This window comes from Cokeromyces recurvatus (genome assembly GCF_025118155.1).
Source record: "Cokeromyces recurvatus strain NRRL 2243 chromosome Unknown BX663scaffold_7, whole genome shotgun sequence".
NCBI classification, from domain to species: Eukaryota; Fungi; Mucoromycota; class Mucoromycetes; order Mucorales; family Mucoraceae; genus Cokeromyces; species Cokeromyces recurvatus.
This window is the reverse complement of record NW_026251393.1, coordinates 683893-708053: the sequence shown is the minus strand read 5'-3', so window position 1 is coordinate 708053 and position 24161 is coordinate 683893. Positions and strand designations below refer to the sequence as shown.

Below are 24161 nucleotides of genomic sequence, written 5' to 3'. Positions count from 1 at the left end.
TGATTATTTATAGTTGTAGGATTACGCACTAAGCTTAATATATTTGTAGATTATTAAACAATATTTAAACAATTTTCTTATAAAATACGTCTAACAACTGAATGTCAGGGAACTGATAATAGTTTATATTCAAGCTTCTATATATATAAAATTTTATTTGTTTTTTGTTTTTTGTTTTTTTATTGACATGAGCTGTACAAGTAAAAAAGAAATGATGTTGTTATATGAATATTATTTAGGTACATGTTTTATAATATAATGTAAAAGGGGAAAAAAAAAAGAAAAGAAAAAAGGAATGGACATATTTATATAGATTCTATCATGGATTTTGTTATTATACAACTTTTCTTTCTGTATTTTGTTAATTAGATTTATCTGCTGGCCAAAGATGAGAAGAAGCCCAATGAGCAATACTACTAAAGAATGTCGAGTTATTGTTATTACTTCCATCGTTATTACTGCTATCATATTGCTGTTGAGTATGATAGATATCATCTGTTGCTTTTGTATCACTTACACATCTTTCAACCTTAGGTTTCACAGCAGGCAAGACAGGCTCGTTATTAACAGGCGCCTTACAAATTTGACATCCAACTGGGGGAGCAGGCGCAATAGGTGGATATTCCTCAGTTATAAAAGCGTATGGAACATCTTCTGCATGTTCACTATGTGTATCCCAATCATCGTCATCAAACTCGTAATCATAATCCGATTTCGTAGGTGGCATACCCCCATCCGTACTAATGTAACCATTATCATAGCTGACATTGGGTTGAGTAGGCATACGATCGGCTGCTGGGTCTCTAGGCCCTAATGGCCTTTTACCTTTTGACACTTGAATAATATGTTGGACAAGAGCATCCGAATCGGCACTTTCTGCATCCCATGTGTCAACATTGGAAGATTTTCTACGATTATGATTAAGACTACTTTTACTATTACGACGATATTTATGTACATATTGATAAGCATTATTAGACGAGGTAGTAGGGATAATTAAATCATCATCGGATGTTTCATCCGAATTAGAGTCATCATCACTTGAGTCCTGATCCGATCGTGAATTTGTTTTCAATAGAGTAGGTTCGATTTTTTTAATGGATGATCTTACTTTATGAGGTCGAGAACTACGCATCATAAGAATACTGCCTGCATCTGAATCTTCTCCAGGATCGTAGTCATCATCATCATCTGAAGTTTCAGCTGCAGAGGACGATGTAGTGTCCTCATCCTCTTTATCTCTTCTAATATCATTCAATTCCGTCAGTCTCACACGAGAACTTTTTTTTTTACTACTACTAGTGTCAGCTGACAAAGCAATGCATTGTTCAACATATTGATTAAATCGCAACTTGGGTTGACGATGACTGGCGATAACAGCAGGTGAGAAGGCGCCAAGCTGTTGATTAGCTTCTGATAGCGATATACCGTTTGATAACTTGGAATTTAATTGTAATTCCGAAGCTGATCTTTTTAATAAATCTGACATGGTAACTTTTTTCAGAGCAGACTTGAGTGGTTTTTGAAGAGGAGAGGCATTAGGCCTATTTGAATCTGAATTAGGTGTACCCATTGTTGTAGGAGCAGAGGAAATAGAGGAAGAAGATTTAACTACAGTATTTTCAGTAGATGATGTTGTAATTTGACTATCACTTAATTCTTTTGATGTAGCCAAATTCTGCTGCTGCTGTTGCTGTTGCTGTTGCTGTTGCTGCTGTTGCTGTTGTTGTGCGGAAGTTGTCATTAAACCTAATGTATCTTCTGGAGCAGATACTTTTGGTTTAGCATAACGGTCTTCATCATCCATATTTTTAATGACTGTATGTAAAGGACCATAAAGCCACGTCACATCACTATCTTTTAACCTAATAAAACCGTAACTCATGTGAGTCTTTTTTTTTTTTTTTTTTTTTTTTTTTTTTTTTTTTTGGGAACACACATATATCAATGAAGTAATTATTATGTTATATATATATTTTTTTTCTCTCTTTACCAATTCAATGTTTCCGGACTGATAGTCTTTAAATTGTTTCTTTGTTTAGCCCAAGTCCTCCACGAAGCATTTTCAAGTCGAATACCATTTACAATTGTTAGTTTTTGTTTTGTTAATACACGCCAAGAAGCAGCAAGATCCATTTCATCAAACTTGTAAGATAAATAATCCACATTACTTTCTATTATTACATTTCTAGGTGACTCAAAGTCATCATCTAAGGCATGTTTTTTTGTTAACATTTCAGATAAAAAAAAAAAAATTACAGAAAAAAAAAAAAAAAGAATTCAAGATAGATTACAAGACAAAAATATATTTTTTTTTTTCTTTTTTAGTGGATGAAATCTTTCCCGATAAGTATTGAAATTCATAGCCAATAGAATATCGCAGCAATAAACAAGCTTTTGATAACATTATACAGCTATTTACTTATGCATATATAAAGATATGCAGCATATGCTGTAATACGTTTCAAAGTATTACAAACAAGTGTCAAAAAAAATACAACAAATTGCATCTAATTTTACATATGATTTTTTTTTTTTAAAAAAAAGAGGTTTACATAATACAGCCTCAATTATCTACATTTTTATTTTAACAATGTAGAGAGGCTTGTTTCTTATTCTTTTACTACAAGTATATGATCCTTTAGTACATATATTAATATTATATATTCTTAGGTTTTGTAAAAGAAAAAAAAAAACGAAATGTACCAGAATTAATTATTGTTTTGTCTCTGCCAAATAAGGAAATATTGTATCTTTATATACAACACAAAAAATTATTATTTTACTGTTGCTTATTTCCCTTTTTTTTTTTATTTGTTCTTTTTTGTTTACTGTTCATTTAATGGCAATTTTTCGAAATAAAAAAAAGAATTCATCAGATTCAAAATCAAATAAATATTGTAAATATCAAAACTTCTTTTATTTACGTTTACTTTATTGACTATTTTATTCATAGTATCATCATCATCTACATCTATTATTAGCAGCGATAGTAAAAAAAGCAAGCCATCAAATGAAGAAATTGATCGACTATTCGAGGAAGTAGCCGTACATATTACACTTTCAAAAGAGAAATATATATATCTATATATATTATTGTATATAATTGCTTTACAGTCAACTAATACCATCCTCACTTTACATAGTCACGACTAGATATCAATATTAACGATGCAAATGTTAGGGAATTAACGCCAGAAAAGAAATGGTTTATTCTTTGTAATGAAAGCGCTTTAATATCTATGGGAACAGTTGTTAGTAAAAAGAATCCAAATAATCGAACCTCTGCTATTACTGCTTATAATAACAATAATAACAGCAATAACAACACTAATAGTTATAATAGTAATCATAGTCAAAATAGCACCATTACAGCGAATGAATTTTCGTCCATATCATCCACATCATCATCAGATTATTTATTAACACCTAATTATTATATAAAATCATTCACTAGAAGAGAATCAAAATCCCAAGTTCGTTCAAAGTTAGTTTCCGATCTTTCTGTTAGATTAAGGACAATGCCTATCAGGTACAAAATAAACCTATGCCTACATAATATTTTTTATTTATTTATTATTAATTAGATGGGTTCAGGAATTTATCGAACAAGATGGTATTAATAGTTTATTTGAAGAGCTATCATATATCAATAAGAATGACAATAGGTAAATGAAAGTACAATAAATGGAAACTTTAATATATGTATTTATATATTTTATAGAAATCAACGAGATTGTCAACTAGAACTTGAGATAATCAAATGTCTACGACAGTTATTTAATAATTATGTATGTATATATTGTCTGATATTTTATAACGTATCATGTTATATAAAAAAAAAAAACTCCTCACCCCCTTTCCACATCTATAGTATGGTATTCAACAAGTTATTAGTGAGCCAAGTTATATTATCACCTTAACTCAATCTATTTTATCACCTTCTTTGCCAATACAAAGACTTGTTTGTGATGCATTAACATTTATGTGCTATTTTGAACAACCTAAGGGGCATAACATGGTTCTACAGGGCATGGATACGATCAAAAAAACTAGAAATGATTATGGTCGTTTTGATTCATGGCTAAGGAAACTATGTCTTATCTTGGACGGAAGAGGGAAAATGGGAACAATTGTAGGAGCTAGTATGGATGTTCGACAAATAGTTTCGAAAAATAATTCTGATATACCCATTATGGAACATGCAGTAAAGTATTACTTTATAGATACAATATATATAACGCATACGAAATATAGTTTTAACATCTTTGTCTTTCCCTTCCCATTATTCTCACAAAAAAAAAAAAGCTAGCAAACCTTTTATTAATTCTAGCTATTGTAGATCCAGATACAGTGGAAGATAAGGATGATCGAATAATCTTACGAAATCAACTTTATCAAGCAGGGCTTGCCCAAATTTTTGAAAAAATGCAATCCTTCAATAACGAACTCATTAATTTAAAATTAGAGGAATTTAAAGAGTTAGAGGATAGTGATGCTATAGCTCATATGGTTCAAGGAAATGGTACAGAAGAACCAACAGAAATTTTAGATAAATTAGCTTCCACTATAAGAGGCACTAGAGCATATGATCATCTACAATCTATATTACTACAATTATCACTGATTCAGTCGGATTCTCCAGAGACACGAAATCGATATTACCAACTTGTAGAACATTTTGTCTCACAAATCACGCTTGATAGAAATGGTCATTCAAATAACTCTTTCTCACATGTTTATGGTATGACAGTAAAGGATTTGATATCCAAATTTGCAGAAGAAGATGAATTAGAAATGGCCCTGCAAGAAGCTGATGAAGCAAGGGAAATAGCTGCTAAGGCTCTTGAAAGAGAAGCAGAATTAAAAATTCAATTAGATTTAAAAGCAGGTATAAGTTTTTGTATATTGTGATACTTATTTATTTATTTAATAATGAACTATTACAATAGATGGCCTTGTTGGAAAATATCGATTAAAGAATGAAGCATTAGAGCGTGGTTTACGCGTTGCTAATCAAACAAATGCTGTATTACAACAAAGGCTTAATGATATCGAGAAGGAACATAAAAAAACTTTGGAGACAATGGATAACCAAATAAAAAGACTCTATGAGACAGTCTGCATTTTAGTTTCAAAGAACACTGAAAAGAACACTCAAGTAAGTAATAAGACTATCAAGTCTAAATCCCTCCTCACTTTCTCTTTTTTTTTTTTTTTTTTTTTTTTTCCTTTCTATTAACATATACTTTTTTACTTTCAATGAAGAGTGAATCCTTTGAAGTGATTAAATCAAAAATTAGTAAAAGCGTTGAGCAACAACTTACATCGAAATCATTGTCAGTATCAAGGAAAGAACATAAAGATTCAAAGCCGAATCATGTTGATAAGAAATTTAAAAATATACCTCAGACACCTTCTAGTAACTCTAATAAGGCCTTAAAATTAAAATTGTTACCGGAGACACCCACTTTAGAACCAATTAATTTACAAGAATTAGGAATTCCACTACAAACGACTCAATCAAACGTCAACGAAGATTCTAATTCTTCTTCTACTGCAATACTACCTACTCCTCCATCAGCTTCTCCTAAACTAATACCAACCAATATACCATCTAATATAGACACTTTATCATCATCACCACCACCACCACCACCACCACTTCCTCCTATACCAACCATGCCTTCTAAGCCAGTATCATCTTCTTCTCCTCCAACAAATGAAGCCGCACCACCACCACCACCACCGCCGCCGCCACCACCACCTCCTCCTTTAGCATCTTCTTCACTTCCACCACCGCCACCACCACCACCTCCTTCAACGTCTTCTTCACTTCCACCGCCACCACCGCCACCTCCTACAGTATCTTCCTCGTTACCACCGCCGCCACCACCAGGCGTACCTGGGGTCTCATCGTTACCACCACCACCACCACAACAACAACAACAACAGCCCTCTCATCAATCCAAAACAAAGCTTAAGTTTGTAGAATGGGAAAAGATTAACCGTCGCCAACTCAGTGATACTATTTGGGAACATTTGAATGACGAAAGTGATGATGATGACAACAGTGATGAGACTGATGACGCTGTGTCATTATTTAATCCACATGATCCACAATCATTAATTGTCACTAAACTCTCAAAGGCTGATGTATTTACAACGATTGAAAAGACCTTTGCCCAGAAACCTGTTACAAAACGTCACATAATCAAACAAGATGATCAGATTGAGTTATTAGATGAACGAAAGGCTCACACGATGAATATTTTCATAACAAGTTTACCTAAAGAAATAGATATAAATAAGCTAGATGAGTATTTGAGATCATTTAATTCGACTTTGATGGAAGAACACATGTTGGAAAGTTTGACAAAATTTGCACCCCAACTAGATGAGCAAAAGAAATTAAAATCATATACAGGTGATGTACAAAAACTTTCAATGCCTGATAAACTATCATTACAGATGATGAAAATACCACAATTCAAATTACGTGTGCAATGCCTTTTATATAAAGTAACATTTTGGGACAAAGCATATCGAGTAGAAAAAGTAAGACATTACAAGAAAAAGAAAAACTATTGTATCTTATTTGTTATGTATTATAGGAATTAAAGGATATTTTATTAGCTTCAAATTCGTTAAAAAATGCTAAAAGATTTAAACAATTATTACACATGATTCTTGTTTTGGGAAATTATATGAATGGGAACACTAGTAGAGGAGGCGCTGCAGGTATTAAGATTTCAAGTATTAACAAGGTATGAGAAATTCTAGTTGAAAGAAAATAGAGGGAAAAAAAAACTTATCAATGAATTTAGATTATTGACACAAAAGGATCTACATCAACTACCTTATTACATTTCCTCGTTGAAACGAGCGAAAAGAATTTCCCCAAGGTTCTTGGATTTTTAGATGAGTTAGAATACTGTAAAGAAGCATGTAAAGGTAATGAGATAGAGAACAAATAATCAAAATGATCTTTATAATAATATCTCCCCCCCCTTTATTGACATAAATTCTAGTGAATAAGACGGAATTAATGAGTGAATTCTCTAGTATGAAAAAGGGTCTAAGTCAGTTTGATATGCTATCTAATGAAGATAATGATTCATTCATTCAAGCTTTAAAAGAGTTCCAAAAGGAAGCAACTCATAAATTTAATAGTATTGAAAAATTACAACAAGAGTCAGAAGTTGCTTATGAAAAATCTGTCTCATTTTATGGTGAAAATCCACAAAAGATGCAACCTAACGAGTTTTTCAAGATCTTTCAAATCTTTACTAATAGTTGGCAGGTAAGAAATAAAATAAAATAAAAGCCATTGTAAGTTAACTAACTAACTTGTCGCTCGATCAGAAATGCCAAAACGATTTGAAGCTATTAAAACAAACACGTGAACGCATCGAAGCACAAAAGAAGCATGAAATGGAACGTAGAAACCAAGCACGTAATGGAGCTCAATCTAAAGGAAAAGGCATTGATATGAGTGACTGTAAGTGTATAATGATAATGATAAAGTCAGGACTTTAAATAATCCTATTTTACACCTATATTTTAGATACCATGAATACACAACAAGATTTAATTATGGAGTCTTTATTTGAAAAACTGTTGATGAGTCGTAAAGAATATAAAACAAAAGAGAAACGACAAAAATTAGAACAGCAAAAATTGAAGCCTATAATATCAAGTGAATTAAATGCTTCAGAAATACTAAAGTCTATTTATCAAATAAATTAAAATTTATTGTATATAAAATTTATTCATTTTTTTTTTTTTTTTTCTTTTTTCACTCCTTTTTTTCTCTCTTATTTCTCCCCGCCCACCTTATAAAAATATACCTTGTAAATAAACTAGTTCTTCTTTATGAAATACGATATTCCAAATTATACTTTTATTTCTAGTATTACGTTTATAGTAGCTTGCGTTATTTCGTTGCGGTCCTTTTTATTATACTCGGACGTTTGGTCAAGTTGCTATTCAAAAGACTTGGGTTCAATATTATCAAAAAATCATGTTTGTAATAGAAGCTATCTTTTTGCTTATTTTTCTCATATCGAATCACAAAAAATAAGTTTATTGGTAGAAAGTTATGGTTTATTTTTATTTTTATTTATTTACTTACTTATTTATTTATGATTATTCTAATTTATATAGGCACATGTGAACATGGCCATCTGTGGATCAATACTTTTTGGAAGATGGATAATCAAACTAATATTTGGAGAATTATGGCCAATGGAAAGTCAAGTGAGTAAAGAGCAATGATGACAAAACTTATTCAATAATTAACCTTTGACTTATAAGCACATGTATGATCGAATGTTAAACTTTTTATTATTCAAAGTGATATTTATTGGAGCAGTGATGGATCCAGTATGGAGACATATATTACGATTATCCATGTGGATTGGTTTATTAGGATTTATGCGAATTTTCAGTTTACTTGGTCGAGATAGATTAGATAATGTAAACAAATCATAATAATAACAATAGTAGTAGATGTGTATATATTAACATAGAATACAAGTTGACAACAATAGCTTTTGTATCTTTAAAGGAGTATTATAAAATTACGCTTCTATTATCTATGATATTAGTCAGTAATATTATTTGGTATATCTGCTCTTTTTATTTATTTCCAACCTCAATAGCCTTTCTTACTTTGGAGGTAAAGTAGTAGTAAACTATAACTCTATTAAAACTAATCTTCTTTCAAGTTTTTACCAGTTGTATTGGATACTATACAAGTATTGATTAAATATATAACGCACTTATTAGATCAATGGAGAGAAAATGGATTTGAAAGTAAACGATTAATCAACTATTATACTGAATTAAGCGCTGATGTACTTATACTTGGTTGTACTTTATTACAATATTTACAATTAATGGTAATATAAGTGTTGTAGTTACATCTTACACTTAATTTTATAAATCTATTTAAATAGTGGATGCATGGCATTTCATTTGGATTAGTCGATATTGTCTTATTCTTAAATGTAAGAAGTGTATTAAAGAACTTGCATAGTAAAGTTATTACTTATCGTGAAAGATGGAAAGCTATGTCATATGTTCGAGATCGATATGTTGATGCTTCTGCAGAAGAATTATTAAATTATAATGATGACTGCGCTATCTGCAGAGAGAAAATGAAGACTGCAAAGAAACTTGCTTGTGGCCATTTATTTCATCTGTAAAAAAAAAAAGAATCCTATTTCATTTCTCTTTTGATTAAATCTTCTTTTTCTTCCAATTAGACATTGCTTACATTCTTGGATACAGCATCATGTTTCAAAACCAACTTGTCCAACTTGTAGAAGATCTTTATCACCGCCAACTGTTAAAGAAGCATCTATTTCAAAGTAATTTATACCAACAAATTTGTATGTAGTATGTATATTTTATCTAAATTTATGTAAATATAATTATAATAACTTTATTCTATAAAATATACATATTCATATGTTATTGTCCAGGGGGAGCCATCTAATTAAATTATTTTAAGTATTTTTTTTTTTTTTTTTTTTTATATAGTAAAAATAATATATGTAATTTATAAGCTTACATTTTGACTAAGTTCAGCAAAACGAGAACCTACTCTCTCAGAGTGTTTCAAAAACTTATCAGCGCATTTATTAACACAACTTTCCTATATACATATATAAAAGATCCCCACAATCAATTATATACTCCATGATCTTTAAATCTAATTGCTAACCTCCTTTCCATTCAAAGATTTACTTGTAAAGTCATTAGCACAGTCATCAAAACAGCGTTGAACCAAGCTGCTATAGAGTCTCATAAAATCCTTCATCTACATGTATATTAAATTAAAATTAAAAATATTCACTGTACACGTCAGAAAGATAATAAACTTTTCTATATATGTATATATATATAAATATATATATGTATACCTGTTTATGCTCAATCATAGCAGCAATTTGAGCTTGTTCAGCTTGATTAAATCTTGAGAAATCCATAATGGTTAATTATATTAGAATATGACAAGGGCTATATACAATTAAATAAAAATAAAAATGAGAGCTTATTTAATATGATTAAAAGAATTTATTTATTTGAAAATAAAAATAAAAATGACCAATGAGCACGTAGCAATTTTATTAATATTGGATTGCCCTAGTCAGTCCCAAAAAAAAAAAGAGAGAAGGTAATAAAAACATCGTAGGAGTCAAGAGAAGAAAATAAGAAATTCAGAAACAGTGTAAATACACTAGTCTATTACAAGAATAACCAATACATCAGCTTGATACCAGGATTAACAGGAGGATGAAGTATTTGATGAAACAGATAATCCCATTTCATGTAAAATAATACAGATCATTGGCCAACAAACTAACCAAAGAAAAGTGAGTTGCAGGGACTTTGGTTTCTTCAGAGGTAGTTGGTTGAGGAAAAAGGAAATCGGATTAGCAATAGTTGATGGTATATTAAGTCAACGGTACATATGAAGACATTGATTTGAGTATTCACGGAGTAAAGTTATTATATGAATGATAAGGATACGGCCGAGAAACACCACCAAGAAGCTAACCAAGACACTAACGAAAGACTTGACTATGATTGTTGTAAGTCATTAATAATCAAAATATTAGATCCTTGCTCCAAAGAAGGGCGATAGACTAAGATCAGTTTGGAATTGATATTATTGCAAAGACAATCAAAACTATTTTATAAAAAAAATTGTTGACAAAACTGCTTAAAAGCATGATGATCTAGGATATTGAATACAAGAGCACATAAATGTCTGAGGGGTCACTTTTTGAGTTTATACCAGTGTGAATGTCTGGCAGAGGCCTAAATATGCGGCAATAGATGTTGTAATAAAGCGCTTTCAAGTAACTCCAGTGAACGAAGGAAAATTTTTGCCTGTAGAATTGAGATTTAATCTGCCATCGATGGCTGTTGAACAAGATAAAACATCACTTTGGTTAAGGATTGGGATGAGCCACCAAATATACAGCGAGCATAATCATTTTGACAGAATTCCAATTTTCTTGATATGGTTGTTATTCAAAAATACTAATCGCAAGTCTGTATTCCAATTGAAATTGTACCATTTGAATGTAGAAGCGCATAGAAAGTAAGCGATTAAAACCTTTGGAATTGATACCAATAGCAGCGATTTGGTTTATGGTCTTTGTTGCCTTGTTAACATTCTGTTAAATTAGTGCTGAAATATCAAGAAAATAACCTAGCTTGATTGGAATACCAAGATATGAAAAGAAATCTGTGCAGGGTAAAGGTATACTATATAATTTGTAAATTTGATCATCAATTGAAAGAATAATAACAACACACTTGAGAAGATTATATCGATAGCCTAAATGTTAACTACTGTCTTCGCAGAGCTGTGGTAGAGACGGCATCTGCTCAGGTACTTCTATTAGTACGACATTATCAACGTATAATAACGATGTAATTAGGGCAACTAACGAAACAATGTTGCTTACTTCTGGAGCATCATTAGAGTATAGTCATAGTAGGACTGGTAGCTCATTTATGTATACAGAGTAAAGAAATGGCGAGAGAATTGATCCCTGAAGAATACCTATAACAGATGAAAAGCGGCAGGAGGAGGCGGTGTTATTTAACAATGCTTCAATATAGACATCATCGAAAAAAAAATTAGAAGGTAATAAGGCTAATTGCAATTTATGTCAAATATAGGGACAGTCAACAGTGTCATAGGCGGATTTAATATCAAGAAAAGCTAGAGTTAGCGTAAAATGGTAATATTAGTGTAGAATAGTACAGATTTTTGATGGACAAAATACTTGGTTTAGTGAGCTACGAAATTCACGAAAACCTCCATGAGCAACATCTAAAGTAGAAGTACTAGAGACTAGAGGATAGTAAATATATTTTTCAAAGATTATTTGAAAACAGACGTCAAGCTAATCGGACTCAAGTTACCTGAATCTAATGCAAAACCTTTTTTCATAAATGAGTATGACTTGCATGATTTTCCAAGATAGTAGTGTATACGACAAACACCAACAAATTTAAAAAATGAATGGTAGGACTGAAGCAATCATATCAGCAATTGGTGCAATCGCTTTAATTTTAAAATGGTCAACGCCTGATTCCTTCTTTCTAGGCGGATTACTTTATAGAATTAGTGATATTATTGAGTATACAAGATTTTAATGCTTATCACCAATATTATTCAAATCCTAAAACTCCATCATACTTATAAATTTATAGGTCTCTTCAAGAGTATATGTTCAGAGACTTATTAAAATTATGAGATGATATACATATTAATACCAAAATACAATAATAGTAGCATATATGTCTTTATTTTCTTTGATTGTTTTCTATAAAATAGAGCTTTATCATAATAAACTTAATCAGTCTTCTTATATATACATATTTATCAGCATAAAATTAAAAGACTCTTGTAGATATAACCTCGGAACACTTAACTAGATCTTTGTTATAAAAAATAATTAAGAATATAAATGGAAGTCTAAATGATTATAAATGCGAAAATTTATACTTCTTATTGAAATAATTAACATTTGCTTTATTTTACTTTTCGTTAGGCTTTACATGAAAGATACATAGAATATATTTTAAGAATTTACATTTATTATAGAAATTAATCATCTAAATTAGACTATAATATAAAGTCTCATAAGCAAGTGTATGGCACATATTAAACATAGTATTTGTTATACTCTTATTGTTATTGTTATTGTATAAAAAAAAAAGGTCATAACATTACTATGATTATTGCTAAAATTACGTTAACCAAGTATACAATATTCAAATAATTAATCTAAATGCCAAATAAATTCTACTAAGATTTTATTGAATTAATACAATAGAGTTTGCTCGAGATTAAAGCTATTAAAAAAAAAAAATCTCAATATCAAAAGGCTTTATTAATGTTAATTTCAGCAAGAATAAAATTGTAAGAAGGTGACCGTCATTGATAAATCACATGAATCAATTTTGATATATGTCTTGGCATAAATGAATAATATGATATATTCCGGGTATTTTCACAATAAAAATATCTGACATTTATTTTTAAACACACGATTCAGGCGTAAGCATACCTATAAAGACAATAATATGAAAAGCTTATTATCACTATTTGCACGAGTACTCGTAGTTCAGGATATATAAAGAAAGAAAAAGTATTTCTAGAATGACTTGTATAACCGCATATATGTGTTAAAATAAATATATATTATATACTAGTAATAAAGCCTTGATTTATATTTTTAATTAGTTCCATACTTGATAGTGCTTTTTATCTTGATTGTTGAGGATATGTGACCAACAACCAGATAAAAAAAAAAGGGCAATATTTTAATACTATTAACATAGACATAACTAATCTTTTTTCTTCAGCAAAAAAAAAAAAAAAAAAAAAAAAAAAAAAAAAAAAAAAAAAAAAAAAAAAGATTTTCTTTAGTTTGTAAGATGTATTTCATAATTTAAGCATAATAATTATCAATCATTAAATTACATAAAATAATATCATATTTAAGTTAAACGATATATTATTGTTTTATTGATTATTCAGCATAAACAATATATAAAGAAGATAGCTTCTAGCAAGAAATATGACACATTACTGTTTTCGTCATTTTTAAGATTTTTATGTAACCAGCACTATGTCAAATAGTTCTGTATTTGAAATTGTATGACTTGAAGATGTAAATAAAAATGGGAAAGTTGTATATTATTATAAAAATCTTAAACATTAAATTATTATACTATAAATGTCGTTAATGAAGATTAGCTCTATTACTTCAACTATAATATTAAACTGTTGGATATGATGAAAGATAAAATATACTTGATATTGAGTAATAAGTGTCTATATTTATAAGATATATCTATTAATATTTGGAACACTCACCAATTAAAAATTCTAGCTCAACCAATTATTATCATATATCAAAGTTAAAATAGGCACAATGAATTTATTACACATGTATAGAAGAAGGTGTAATGTTGAAATAGTGTTTTCCATTTGTTATGTATTCTATCATTTAGGTTATGTACCTAGAATCATTAAAGAAAATAAGTATACGAAAAGTGCTAAATAAATGAATATTTCAACCGTCTTATTAAAGAAGATAGTTTAAAAAGATATAATATAATATCACTGTATTTGCATATGTCATCATAATAAATAAATTTTTTGATTAAAAAAAATTGGGGGGGGGAAAGCAAAAATCATTATTAGATTCTGATATTTTCTATCCATCATTTAATTTACTATATATGAATATATAAAGCTTAATATGCATTATGTTTCTTAATTGCCATATATATAAAAAGTAAATTGAAGTTATGTTACCATAGTAATAAAATGAGACACAAAACAGTTATGTCTCAGGTACAACAAATGTTAAAATTAATTATTCAGATTATTTAAATTACATACAATAGAAATCATCAAAGATGCGTTTATGTTTACTATTATTATAAGAACCGAGTTTTACTCAAATTTATGTGTTAAAAATAACCAAGACATGTTTTGTTATTTCTCCATTTATACATGCTAAAGCGCATAATCTGTAACTGAATCAGTAAGTGAATACTCTATTTTTAGTAATGATAAATGGCTGTATCACCTTTCTTTAAAGAATCAAATTTTGAGAAGCATAACGTCCCAAAAGAGAATACACAGTCAACAATACAGATGTTTACACCCCTTGAGTGTTTACTTTTACCCTATAAGGTCCCTGACCCTTATGAACGCATGATCTTTCACCAGCTACGAGTAAAAGTCTGCCTCATCAACAAACACACGTTCCCCCTTCCCGAAAGTTGGCACCTGTAGATTTTTATTGACTAATGATGTTGAAGCGTAACCAAAAAAATTTTTGAGGTATCTGGCTCGAAAACATGCTTGGAAACTTGCCTCATCAAGATTACGCACTTTTTGTAGTATTTGACAAATCTTGAATTTTGTAAAATATCAGAAAGTAATTAGCATGTGAGAACTTAAGGGTTTATTCAAAAATAAGTATGAACCCTTTTCTACTGCTGATAATGTGGCAGTATGTATTTGTTTTCAGATGTTTGGTCATTTCAGCAAGTGGCAGGTATTCAAACATCGGATCTGGCTCGGTCATTCTTCAAACTAATGTGACATTTAGCTTCATCAATAAAGACACACACTTTTTGTAAAATTTATATCAGAGTCTTTCGATAAACTATTCATATCTTGTCTGTAAACTGTCGGCAGAGTTTCTAACTTTGGGCTCAAATGTAGGCTTTTTTGATTGTCACTAGTATGTTATTTTTTCAAGTGATGGTTGAGTTACGTCTTAAAAATAACTGTTTAGACAAACTGTCAATAATATCTTTAGTGTAAAGCTGAGGGTCCTTGTCAAGTAGAGTTCAAATGTATTCCTCGTGTTCAAATGTGAAGGAGTTTTTATGACCAGTGTGCTTTTATGAGAGTTTATATGGCACTTCTTTTGTTTTGTTTTGTTTTTGGTAACGATCCCACCATCGTCAATGCCAAACTCTTTGCAATTCGAACTATTCTTCCTCTTTTTTTTCGACCCTATTCTAGCATTCAATCTATAAACACCTCTCTTGTCTTCTCGTTATATAATCATTGTGGGTACCTAGTCCGTTATGATTTCGGTTTGATAGCAGCTTTTGATTTTATATCATTGCTTTTCTCCACAACTTTTTCCTCAAGAGACTTGCGAGTTTCTAAATGGGATCTTTGTGGGTAATAGTTTTCAAAAAAAAAAATGTTAGTATCCGTGATTTGTATTAGAATATCTTCCATAAAGTCAAAAACTTTTACTCTTTGTTCGTTGTAGACATATTTCTGCCTATCTTCATAAAAGAAAGTATTTGTCGTGCAAAATTTAGAAATAACGGTGAAAATGAAGTTGAACAGTTTTAAATTTTGAAAAGTTTGCATTATTTTACTAGCCAATTTGATTTACTTAAAAAGATAAACTTCTTGGGCATGAATAAACAAATAGATTTTATTTTGGGACCATTATTTTTGGCAAAATGAAATTTATTCTTTAGTGACGGACATTCAATTTTCGCAAAATGGCAATATTTACCGTTCTCACTATATTTCATTATTTGATAAAATTCATTTAAAAATAGATTAATAATTCATTTTTTATTGGACAGCTATTTTTAGATTACAATCACCGCGGAAGTTTACATATGCTAGAAAAAAGAGAAAGGAAAAGGGGAACTGTTGAATAGCACCGCGGGTATTCTTGCTATGATTAGAATCCGCGGAACAAATTGAATTGTATACTTAATTGGTGGGTTATAAAAATAATTCCCTATTTTTTTTTTCTGTTTTCTTTTTCTTTTTCTTCTTTTTTTTCTTCTTCTTTTTACATCTCTTTTTCCCATCTTCTAAATCATCAGAATTAAACAACAACAACCATGTGTGGTATTTTTGGGTAAATATTGGTATAGATGTATAGTTTTAGATAGTTGCTTATAAATGATTATAGTTACTGTAATTTCCTTTGTGAAAAGTCTCGTCGTGAAGTTTGCGACACTCTCTTAAACGGCCTTTCCCGTTTAGAATATAGAGGTTATGATTCTGCTGGTAGAGTATTAGTAAAAAAAAAATTATTATTTATTATTGAGTTTTCTAATTTATGTATATAAGGCTTGGCTGTTGATGGTGATAATGACGATATTCTCATCATGAAGCAAGTTGGTAAGGTTGCAGCTTTAAAGAAACTTGTTTTTGATGAACAAATTGACTTTGGCAAGCCTTTTATCAGTCACTGTGGTATGGCACATACTCGTTGGGCCACTCATGGTCAACCTTCTCAAATTAACTCTCATCCTCAACGTTCTGATGAGAACAATGAATTTACTATTGTTCATAACGGTATTATTACCAACTATAAAGAAATTAAACTTTTGCTCGAAAAGAAGGGTTATGTCTTTGAAAGTGATACCGATACGGAATGTGTTGCAAAACTGACCAAATATGTTTATGATTCTCATAACAAGGATATGAGTCTTACTGAATTAGTAAAAGCTGTTGTTAAGGAATTGGAAGGTTCTTATGCTTTTATCTTTAAATCTACACATTTCCCTAATGAAGTTGTTGCTACTCGTCGTGGTTCTCCCCTCTTGATTGGTGTCAAAACTGCAAAGAAACTTAAGGTTGACTTTGTTGATGTTGAATTTGGTAACAATAACTCTAGTAAGTATTAATTGAAAGTACATTGTAAAGGTATATTGTGTTCTAAACTATATTATTTTGGTTTTTAGTTGCCCCTGTCGATGGTCAAGATATGTCTCGTCCTGCTTTAAATCGCTCTCAATCCAGAGCTTTCTTAAGTGAAGATGGCTTACCTCAACCTATTGAATATTTCTTAGCTTCTGATGCTTCTGCTATTGTTGAACATACTAAGCGTGTCTTATATTTGGAAGATGATGATATTGCTCACATTGCTGATGGTGGTAAATATGTGAAACATTTTTCAAAAAAAAAATCGGTAGAATCTAAATATATATTTTTTTTTTCTTTTTTCTTTTTAGAACTCCATATTCATCGTGTTCGTCGTTCGAAGGAAGATAATACTCCTCCTACTCGTTCTATTCAAACATTGGAAATTGAATTAGCTGAGATTATGAAGGGTTCCTTTGACCACTTTATGCAGAAGGAAATTTATGAACAACCTGAATCCGTTGTTAATACTATGCGTGGTCGTGTTAACTTTGAAAATCATGAAGTCACTTTGGGTGGTTTACGTGGATACACTCATATCATTCGTCGTGCTCGTCGTATCATTTTTATTGCTTGTGGTACTTCCTACCATTCTTGTTTAGCTACTCGTCATATCTTTGAAGAATTATGTAGTATGGGTACTCAAGTTGAACTTGCTTCTGATTTCTTGGATAGAGCTTCTCCTATTTTCAGAGATGACGTTTGTGTCTTTGTTTCACAATCTGGTGAAACTGCTGATACTATTTTAGCTATGCGTTATTGTTTAGAACGTGGTGCTGTCTGTGTTGGTGTGACTAATACAGTTGGTTCTTCTATCTCTCGTGAAACTCATTGTGGTGTACATATTAATGCTGGTCCTGAAATTGGTGTTGCCTCTACCAAAGCCTATACCTCACAATACATTGCTTTGGTCATGATGGCACTTCAACTTTCTCAAGATACCACATCCACACAAAAGAGACGTGAAGAAATTATTGATGGCCTTTATCGTTTACCTGGTCACATCAAGGAAGTTTTGGCTATTGATACTAAACTTCAAAAGCTTGCTTTGGATACTTTATCTGAAGAAAAGAGTTTGTTAATTTTGGGTCGTGGTTATCAAAATGCTACTTGTCTTGAAGGTGCTTTAAAGATTAAGGAAATTTCATATATTCATAGTGAAGGTATTTTTGCTGGTGAACTCAAGCATGGTCCTTTGGCTTTGATTGATGAAAATATGCCAGTTATTTTACTTATGACACAAGATAGTCTTTATCCTAAGGTTCAATCTGCTCTTCAACAAGTTACTGCTCGTAAGGGTAATCCTATCATTATTTGTAATACAGGAGATCAAAACTTGATCAATAATTATAAGACAATTGAAGTTCCCAAGACAAGTGATTGTTTACAAGGTTTAATCAATATCATTCCTCTTCAATTACTTTCTTATCATCTTGCTATCTTGAAGGGTGTAGATGTTGATTTCCCTAGAAACCTTGCAAAGTCTGTTACAGTAGAGTAAAATCATTCTATTCCTTATATACTTCATTATTGTCTTTTCATCTTTTCTATTATTCCTTTTTCCTATATACACAATTTTATTATTATTATTTTATTCATGATAATAAAACGAAAAAGTTACTTTTAATAAGATTATTATCAATATTACTTTTTTCACATTATATACAGATAATATAAGTTAGTCTACTCATAACACTGCTTCTCCCTCTTTTTTTTTTTTTTTTTTTTTTTTTTAATCCATCCTAACCGGCATATTCTCAATAAGTTTATTCTCTTTTAGAAAGAAATAGAGATAGCAAATGACTATTTTAGCAAGAATAATGTTCACATCCTTGCTTTAATTAGTACTATAATACATTTTATCATAGAAGAAAAGAATAAATACTTCTTTCATGAGTAATAAAATAGATACATTAGAAATATAAAAAAAAAATCTAAATAAATATGCTCAATTGAGAAGTTGAAGGTTCTGTAAACCATAACAATATAATATACATATTTGCTTGAATCTTGAATACATATCTATACAAGGTATTTAAAACAAAACAAATATACACACATTGGCTTTTAATAATAATAAACAAGACTCCAAATATGTAATAAATCTTCTTTTCTTCTATTTGATTTGTGCTAAGTTTATAGTTTATGTTTGTTATTAACAAAATTTCTATTGAGAATTTCTATATGATATCAAACAATACTTGAATAGAAAAAAAAAAAAAAAAGGGGGAGGGTAGTGAAGGACTTTATAATAAGAGGAAAGCCCTTTAAAGTTTTTTTTTTTTTTTTTTTTTTTTATTTTAGTTAAAAAGATAAATGTAGTTATAATAATGAATTATTTCGATATGTCCTTATTTCTTTTTTTTTTTTTTTTTAAAAAAAATATTTGTGGATATATTATTTTTATCTATGATAACCCCTTAAATTTGAATTCTTTTTTTCCAAAAAAAATGAAAAAATATAGCAGTCATATTGGCTTCTAAAAAAAAAAAAAAAAAAAAAAAAAAAAAAAAAAAAAAAAAAAAGGTAAATTGGTGAAGCACACAACTTTTTTCATAGATCTTCATTATCAAACACAATGGGAAAGGACAAAAGAAAAGCAATTAAGCATCGTATTAATCCTCTTGGTACAAAACTTAATGCCAATGTTCAACAAGGTATTAATGAACCACAAATGACCCTTCAACCCGAGCAAGTTCTTCCTGTCATTGATAAGGTTTGTTTATTTTAATCGATCAAGCATTAAATGTAATCAACAAGCAATGTAACTTTTTATTATTATTATTATTATTCATAGCTATCTTCAATTGATTCTACCGAAAGAGGTTGGGCTGCTGCCTGTGTTTCTAATTTAGTCATGTCAAATCCTGCTAATCTCAAGTTATTATTGTCAAAGGGTGTTGTTGGTCAATTGATCAAATTATTAAGTGACGAAACTCGTGAGGTTGTTGAAGAGGCTCTAGGAACCTTGAGGTGAGTTATTTTATATATGAATATTTCCAATAAATAATTTAATTAATATAACTTTTGTTTGTATAAAGAAATTTGTGTACAGTTGATCCCGATGTGTGTCAAGAATATTTTGCAAAGGATATCTTGACTCCCCTAAGTGCTCTCCTTCCACAGGTAATACTATTTCAATGAAATTTGCTATCATTCTTTATTTACATGTATATATGTTAGATTTCTCAAACTATTGATCTTGTTCTTAAAGATGCACCTCTTGTTGATAAAGCTGATCAAGATAAAAGAACTTCTGTTTGGGATGTTGCTGAAAACTTTATCTATATTATTTGGAGTTTAAGGTAAAAAAAGATTCATAAGATAATATAAGGGTTTTGCTAATTTAATTTATAGTGAAACTTCAGATAAATATATTAAAGCTATTAATCGTCTTAATATCGTCACTTTTTTGATTTCATTCATGTCTTCTGCTGACCAATGCCCTACTAAAGTTGTTGTTGCTGCCGGTATAAATTATTATATACATAAACGATATATATATATATATACATATATTTTAATATATTCTACACAATATAGGACAATGTTTAACTACACTTACAGATGATAACAAAGACATTTATATTGAATTTCAAAACCATCCTGAATATATTCAAACACTTTTAAGCATTTTAACTAAATTTGAAAGTCCTGACAAAACACTTGTTCGTGTTTTAGCATGCGGTACAATAAGCATTTATTTATCTGATTTATACATATGGAATAACTCATCTTTAATAGCTATATTAATGAATGTTCGTGAGGTTGTACAGCTATCAGGTTCTTGGGCAGATGAGCATGATGCATTAGAAGAATTAAATAAGATAGTTATGCCCATCTTAATATCATCTTTAGATTTTGATATCCAAAAGGCTGCAGAAGAAACAAAACAAGCTCTTAATAGTGGAGTAAGTAATTACCAAAAATAAGTTATATATTTCCCTTTTTTTTAAAAAAAAATCAATTGTACATATTAGAATGTTACCAAACAAGATGAAAGTACCGAAATTACACCAAAACCTAAGCAACCCATTACTAAAGAAGATGTAATACATTTATATACATATATATATACGTCTAATAAGCTTATGAATTAAAAAAAATCTTGTTCTTGTTACAGATGTTTATACAAAACGTAGAAGAACGATTAGCAACTATCCAATTATCCTTCGAGTTATTATCTGATATCTGTTTGCAAGGTGACACAGAAGGTAGTTATTGTTTATCATTTTATTTATTTATTTTTCTAGTTAACTAACAATGAATTAAAGAGGATGGATGGGAAGATGCTGGTGAGGATATGGAAGAAGATGCAGAAGATATGACAGAGAATTTGAATGAAGATAATGTTGATGAGTATCTTCGTGATGCAGATAAACTCGGAGAAAGTAGTTCAGTAGCCCTTGATGAAGCATCCATTCGATCTAATCCTGTCCTTCAAGATTTTATATGCAAAGTTTATCCAAAATTACTTGAATTTGCAACTCCAAGTGTCTTGTCATTTACATCCTCTCAAGATAGTATAATACAAAACCTAAATCTTACTCATCAACGTGCTCTAGAATGTTTGAATAATTTCTTATTAGCAATGAATGAAATACCATCCAAGTTTTGGTTTAAAGAACAAGCGAATGATGCCATAAAGACTTGGAATTGGTTATTTTCTATTGCTCATACCATAGGTTCTACTTCTGCAACTGAAGATCGTGAGAATGCTCTTGAAGTTATTGTTGGCTGTCTTTGGGCACTTGGTAGAGGATTAGGACAAAATATCGTAAGTATAAAGATGACTGCAAATATGTAATTCTCTAAATGTATTTTTTTATTACTTTTGTAAAATAGCCCTTAGAAGCATCTCATGTACCAACATTATGTGGTGCGTATAAGACAACTCATAAAGAATCTATGCAAGTCAAAATTGTAGGCTGTTTAGGTCCTATTGCAGTAAGACAAGGTGATATTAATACAAATAAGGTAACAAGAAAATAAAGAAAGGAGGCGCTATACTGTTTATGAGATTAACAAGTTTTTTTTTCTTTCTATTGTAAGGCCATTGGTGTTTTCATTATGGAAATACTGCGTAACATTGGTTCCCGTAATACGAAACCAGATGTTGCTGTTGAAGCATTAAATTTTATGTTTGATGTTTATAGTGACTGTGCGTTTGACTATGATGAGTCTGTATTTGTTCAAGGCAATTTTAATAATGAATTAAAGCAAATTACTTCTGCATTTAGATCAATGGTAATAATAATGATGATGATGATAATAATGACAATAATAACACTATTTTTTTATTTTTATTTATCAATTGTAGGTGAAATCTATTGATCGACGAAAGAATTTCGATTTAAGACATAGATGCGATGAAGCTTTGATGAATTTAGTTGCTTTTGTAAAATATAAGGACTCTGAAAGAAGATCATAGATTGAAATGGCTATTACTTTTAGTAGGATAAGCATTCTACTTGTTCATATTCTCATAGAAAAAATAAATAAATAAATAAAAGAACAGTTATTTTAGAATTAACTATATTATTCATTATAAGTACACCATTTCCCGGAAATAGGTTGCACAGGCACAGGGAATCTTTGCACGCATAAAAAAAAAAAAAAAAAAAAAAAAAAAAAAAAAAAAAAAAAAAAAAAAGTATTCGTAATTGAGATTTTCAGTGTTTGTGGGATCTATTTCCGGAAATGAAGTATTCAAGACTCAACAGGGCTTATAGCATATTAAAGTATTACACAGCTATTAATGAGCTGCTCTACTAATCCAAATATAAACGGTTAGACAAAAACAGAATGAGTTAAGCTACAGATTATTATAAATATTCATTTGCGCATACGTTGTATTAAAATGAATATATTCTTTGATCCCTTTTGATGATCACCACGTGTTTTATACATACATACAAACATGTATACATATAGGAGGATATTAGTATATAATTTAAATATTACAATTCTTAAAAGATAAAGAGGAAAGAGGAAAAAAAAAAAAAGAACCCTGTACAGTTTAATTATTTGATAATATTATACGTAAACAATCCTATTCTACAAATCCTCTTTTATTTTTATATTATCTCAAACAAAGAAGAGCAAGTTATATTGGCACCATTTCGTTATAATAGTCAGGTATTTATTGTTGAATTAATCAGTTTCTGTAGTCCAGGTCTATAAAATGACCTTAGCGGTTATTGGCAGTTGATACCAATCTTCTACTAAAAATGCTATTGATGTTGGCACTGGCTTGGCTCTTGATTGAACCCCGTATATCCTCCTCCCTCCTCTTTTGTTACACTATTTTATTTGATTGTATTCTTCCAGGTTTAGTCATCATTATGTATACCCTCTTTCCCTTATTGATGCTATTTTTTAAGATTTTATTTATCGATAAACAGATATGATAATTTTCATTATACTGAGCATGTTGCTCGGTATAGTAGATTTTATAAAATCAACTAAAATACTGCCACGATTGCTAATTAATTTGAAACACAGGAAATAGCACAAATGACCCGAATTAACATTGTCTTTAATATTATTACTATTTTCTTCTATTATTTTATACTATTCCTGAAGTTGCTCAAGTTAAGGATGAGGGGACTTATCAGTAATGAAAAGACTGAAGTTTAAATCATACATTATAATGAATATATTTTTTAATACTTGACCATTAATGATAAATTAATACCTGTATTTGTATTTATTTATTTATTTTAATAGCTTGATGTTTATGACTAATAAATAAAGTAGTCTGTTTTACATTCTATAGTATAGAGCCTATTACAAATATTACGTTTATTTGGATACAAAAGTTATTAAATAATAGAAGGCAGAGGGAAAAGATGTCCCTGTATACTTTATAATACTAAATGATATATTATTGCTGTCATTAAAAGAAAAGCTATAT

General features: G+C 29.9%; 8 protein-coding genes across 8 annotated transcripts; 3 read left to right on the top strand and 5 right to left on the bottom strand.

The window, feature by feature from the left end:
* Nucleotides 1-160: 160 nt before the first annotated feature.
* On the bottom strand, nucleotides 161-1814 carry BX663DRAFT_503469 (uncharacterized protein). The gene is made up of 2 exons (XM_051526767.1): nucleotides 1274-1814; nucleotides 161-1244 (listed from the first exon to the last, which is right to left on the bottom strand). Exons 1-2 carry the CDS (start codon nucleotides 1333-1335, stop codon nucleotides 362-364), a joined length of 945 nt encoding a protein of 314 aa, XP_051384747.1. The 5' UTR covers nucleotides 1336-1814; the 3' UTR covers nucleotides 161-361.
* Nucleotides 1815-1920: 106 nt separating this feature from the next.
* BX663DRAFT_503468 (uncharacterized protein) lies at nucleotides 1921-2319 on the bottom strand. The gene has a single exon (XM_051526766.1). It carries the CDS (start codon nucleotides 2233-2235, stop codon nucleotides 1990-1992), a length of 246 nt encoding a protein of 81 aa, XP_051384746.1. The 5' UTR covers nucleotides 2236-2319; the 3' UTR covers nucleotides 1921-1989.
* Nucleotides 2320-2842: 523 nt separating this feature from the next.
* BX663DRAFT_550398 (uncharacterized protein) lies at nucleotides 2843-9378 on the top strand (the record flags this gene model as incomplete). Its single annotated transcript, XM_051531213.1, has 19 exons — nucleotides 2843-2900; nucleotides 2957-3048; nucleotides 3147-3532; nucleotides 3588-3668; nucleotides 3725-3791; nucleotides 3875-4207; nucleotides 4309-4891; nucleotides 4953-5161; nucleotides 5269-6558; nucleotides 6615-6767; nucleotides 6828-6954; nucleotides 7032-7303; nucleotides 7366-7501; nucleotides 7568-7699; nucleotides 8167-8259; nucleotides 8357-8478; nucleotides 8730-8903; nucleotides 8961-9205; nucleotides 9270-9378. 19 exons carry the CDS (start codon nucleotides 2843-2845, stop codon nucleotides 9376-9378), a joined length of 4662 nt encoding a protein of 1553 aa, XP_051384745.1.
* Nucleotides 9379-9452: 74 nt separating this feature from the next.
* BX663DRAFT_503458 (Tim10/DDP family zinc finger protein) lies at nucleotides 9453-10047 on the bottom strand. The gene is made up of 4 exons (XM_051526765.1): nucleotides 9930-10047; nucleotides 9731-9826; nucleotides 9578-9661; nucleotides 9453-9498 (listed from the first exon to the last, which is right to left on the bottom strand). The coding sequence occupies exons 1-4, from the start codon at nucleotides 9993-9995 to the stop codon at nucleotides 9478-9480; spliced, it is 267 nt and encodes an 88-aa protein (XP_051384744.1). The 5' UTR covers nucleotides 9996-10047; the 3' UTR covers nucleotides 9453-9477.
* Nucleotides 10048-10291: 244 nt separating this feature from the next.
* On the bottom strand, nucleotides 10292-10468 carry BX663DRAFT_431297 (uncharacterized protein; the record flags this gene model as incomplete). Its single annotated transcript, XM_051522862.1, has 1 exon — nucleotides 10292-10468. A coding segment is annotated over one exon (177 nt), but the record flags the coding sequence as incomplete, so codon positions are not given.
* A 4951-nt stretch (nucleotides 10469-15419) lies between these two features.
* BX663DRAFT_327253 (uncharacterized protein) lies at nucleotides 15420-15985 on the bottom strand. Its single transcript, XM_051522113.1, has one exon. It carries the CDS (start codon nucleotides 15944-15946, stop codon nucleotides 15647-15649), a length of 300 nt encoding a protein of 99 aa, XP_051384742.1. The 5' UTR covers nucleotides 15947-15985; the 3' UTR covers nucleotides 15420-15646.
* Nucleotides 15986-16265: 280 nt separating this feature from the next.
* BX663DRAFT_469766 (glutamine-fructose-6-phosphate transaminase) lies at nucleotides 16266-18880 on the top strand. The gene is made up of 5 exons (XM_051524119.1): nucleotides 16266-16454; nucleotides 16509-16606; nucleotides 16670-17218; nucleotides 17287-17478; nucleotides 17557-18880. The coding sequence occupies exons 1-5, from the start codon at nucleotides 16438-16440 to the stop codon at nucleotides 18744-18746; spliced, it is 2046 nt and encodes a 681-aa protein (XP_051384741.1). The 5' UTR covers nucleotides 16266-16437; the 3' UTR covers nucleotides 18747-18880.
* A 905-nt stretch (nucleotides 18881-19785) lies between these two features.
* Nucleotides 19786-22757, top strand: BX663DRAFT_503448 (armadillo-type protein). Its single transcript, XM_051526764.1, has 13 exons — nucleotides 19786-19961; nucleotides 20043-20218; nucleotides 20287-20371; nucleotides 20429-20550; nucleotides 20603-20715; nucleotides 20789-20932; nucleotides 20990-21156; nucleotides 21226-21294; nucleotides 21369-21459; nucleotides 21520-22022; nucleotides 22091-22222; nucleotides 22298-22492; nucleotides 22566-22757. The coding sequence occupies exons 1-13, from the start codon at nucleotides 19824-19826 to the stop codon at nucleotides 22674-22676; spliced, it is 2046 nt and encodes a 681-aa protein (XP_051384740.1). The 5' UTR covers nucleotides 19786-19823; the 3' UTR covers nucleotides 22677-22757.
* The last annotated feature ends 1404 nt before the right edge of the window (nucleotides 22758-24161 follow it).

What these genes read in the sequence shown, in the direction of transcription:
- BX663DRAFT_327253 (XM_051522113.1), bottom strand. Translation starts at nt 15,946, where the DNA reads ATGCAAACTTTTCAAAATTTAAAACTGTTCAACTTCATTTTCACCGTT.
- BX663DRAFT_503458 (XM_051526765.1), bottom strand. Translation starts at nt 9,995, where the DNA reads ATGGATTTCTCAAGATTTAATCAAGCTGAACAAGCTCAAATTGCTGCT. An exon ending in CTATGATTGAGCATAAACAG is followed by an intron (nt 9,827 to 9,929) that starts GTATACATATAT and finishes ATATACATGTAG; the next exon opens with ATGAAGGATTTTATGAGACT. An exon ending in AATCTTTGAATGGAAAGGAG is followed by an intron (nt 9,662 to 9,730) that starts GTTAGCAATTAG and finishes ATATGTATATAG; the next exon opens with GAAAGTTGTGTTAATAAATG.
- BX663DRAFT_503468 (XM_051526766.1), bottom strand. Translation starts at nt 2,235, where the DNA reads ATGTTAACAAAAAAACATGCCTTAGATGATGACTTTGAGTCACCTAGA.
- BX663DRAFT_503448 (XM_051526764.1), top strand. Translation starts at nt 19,824, where the DNA reads ATGGGAAAGGACAAAAGAAAAGCAATTAAGCATCGTATTAATCCTCTT. An exon ending in TAAAGTTGTTGTTGCTGCCG is followed by an intron (nt 20,716 to 20,788) that starts GTATAAATTATT and finishes TACACAATATAG; the next exon opens with GACAATGTTTAACTACACTT. An exon ending in GAGGATTAGGACAAAATATC is followed by an intron (nt 22,023 to 22,090) that starts GTAAGTATAAAG and finishes TTTGTAAAATAG; the next exon opens with CCCTTAGAAGCATCTCATGT.
- BX663DRAFT_503469 (XM_051526767.1), bottom strand. Translation starts at nt 1,335, where the DNA reads ATGTTGAACAATGCATTGCTTTGTCAGCTGACACTAGTAGTAGTAAAA. An exon ending in GTAAAAAAAAAAGTTCTCGT is followed by an intron (nt 1,245 to 1,273) that starts GTGAGACTGACG and finishes GAATGATATTAG; the next exon opens with AAGAGATAAAGAGGATGAGG.
- BX663DRAFT_469766 (XM_051524119.1), top strand. An exon ending in TAGAGGTTATGATTCTGCTG is followed by an intron (nt 16,607 to 16,669) that starts GTAGAGTATTAG and finishes TATGTATATAAG; the next exon opens with GCTTGGCTGTTGATGGTGAT. An exon ending in ATTTGGTAACAATAACTCTA is followed by an intron (nt 17,219 to 17,286) that starts GTAAGTATTAAT and finishes TTTGGTTTTTAG; the next exon opens with TTGCCCCTGTCGATGGTCAA.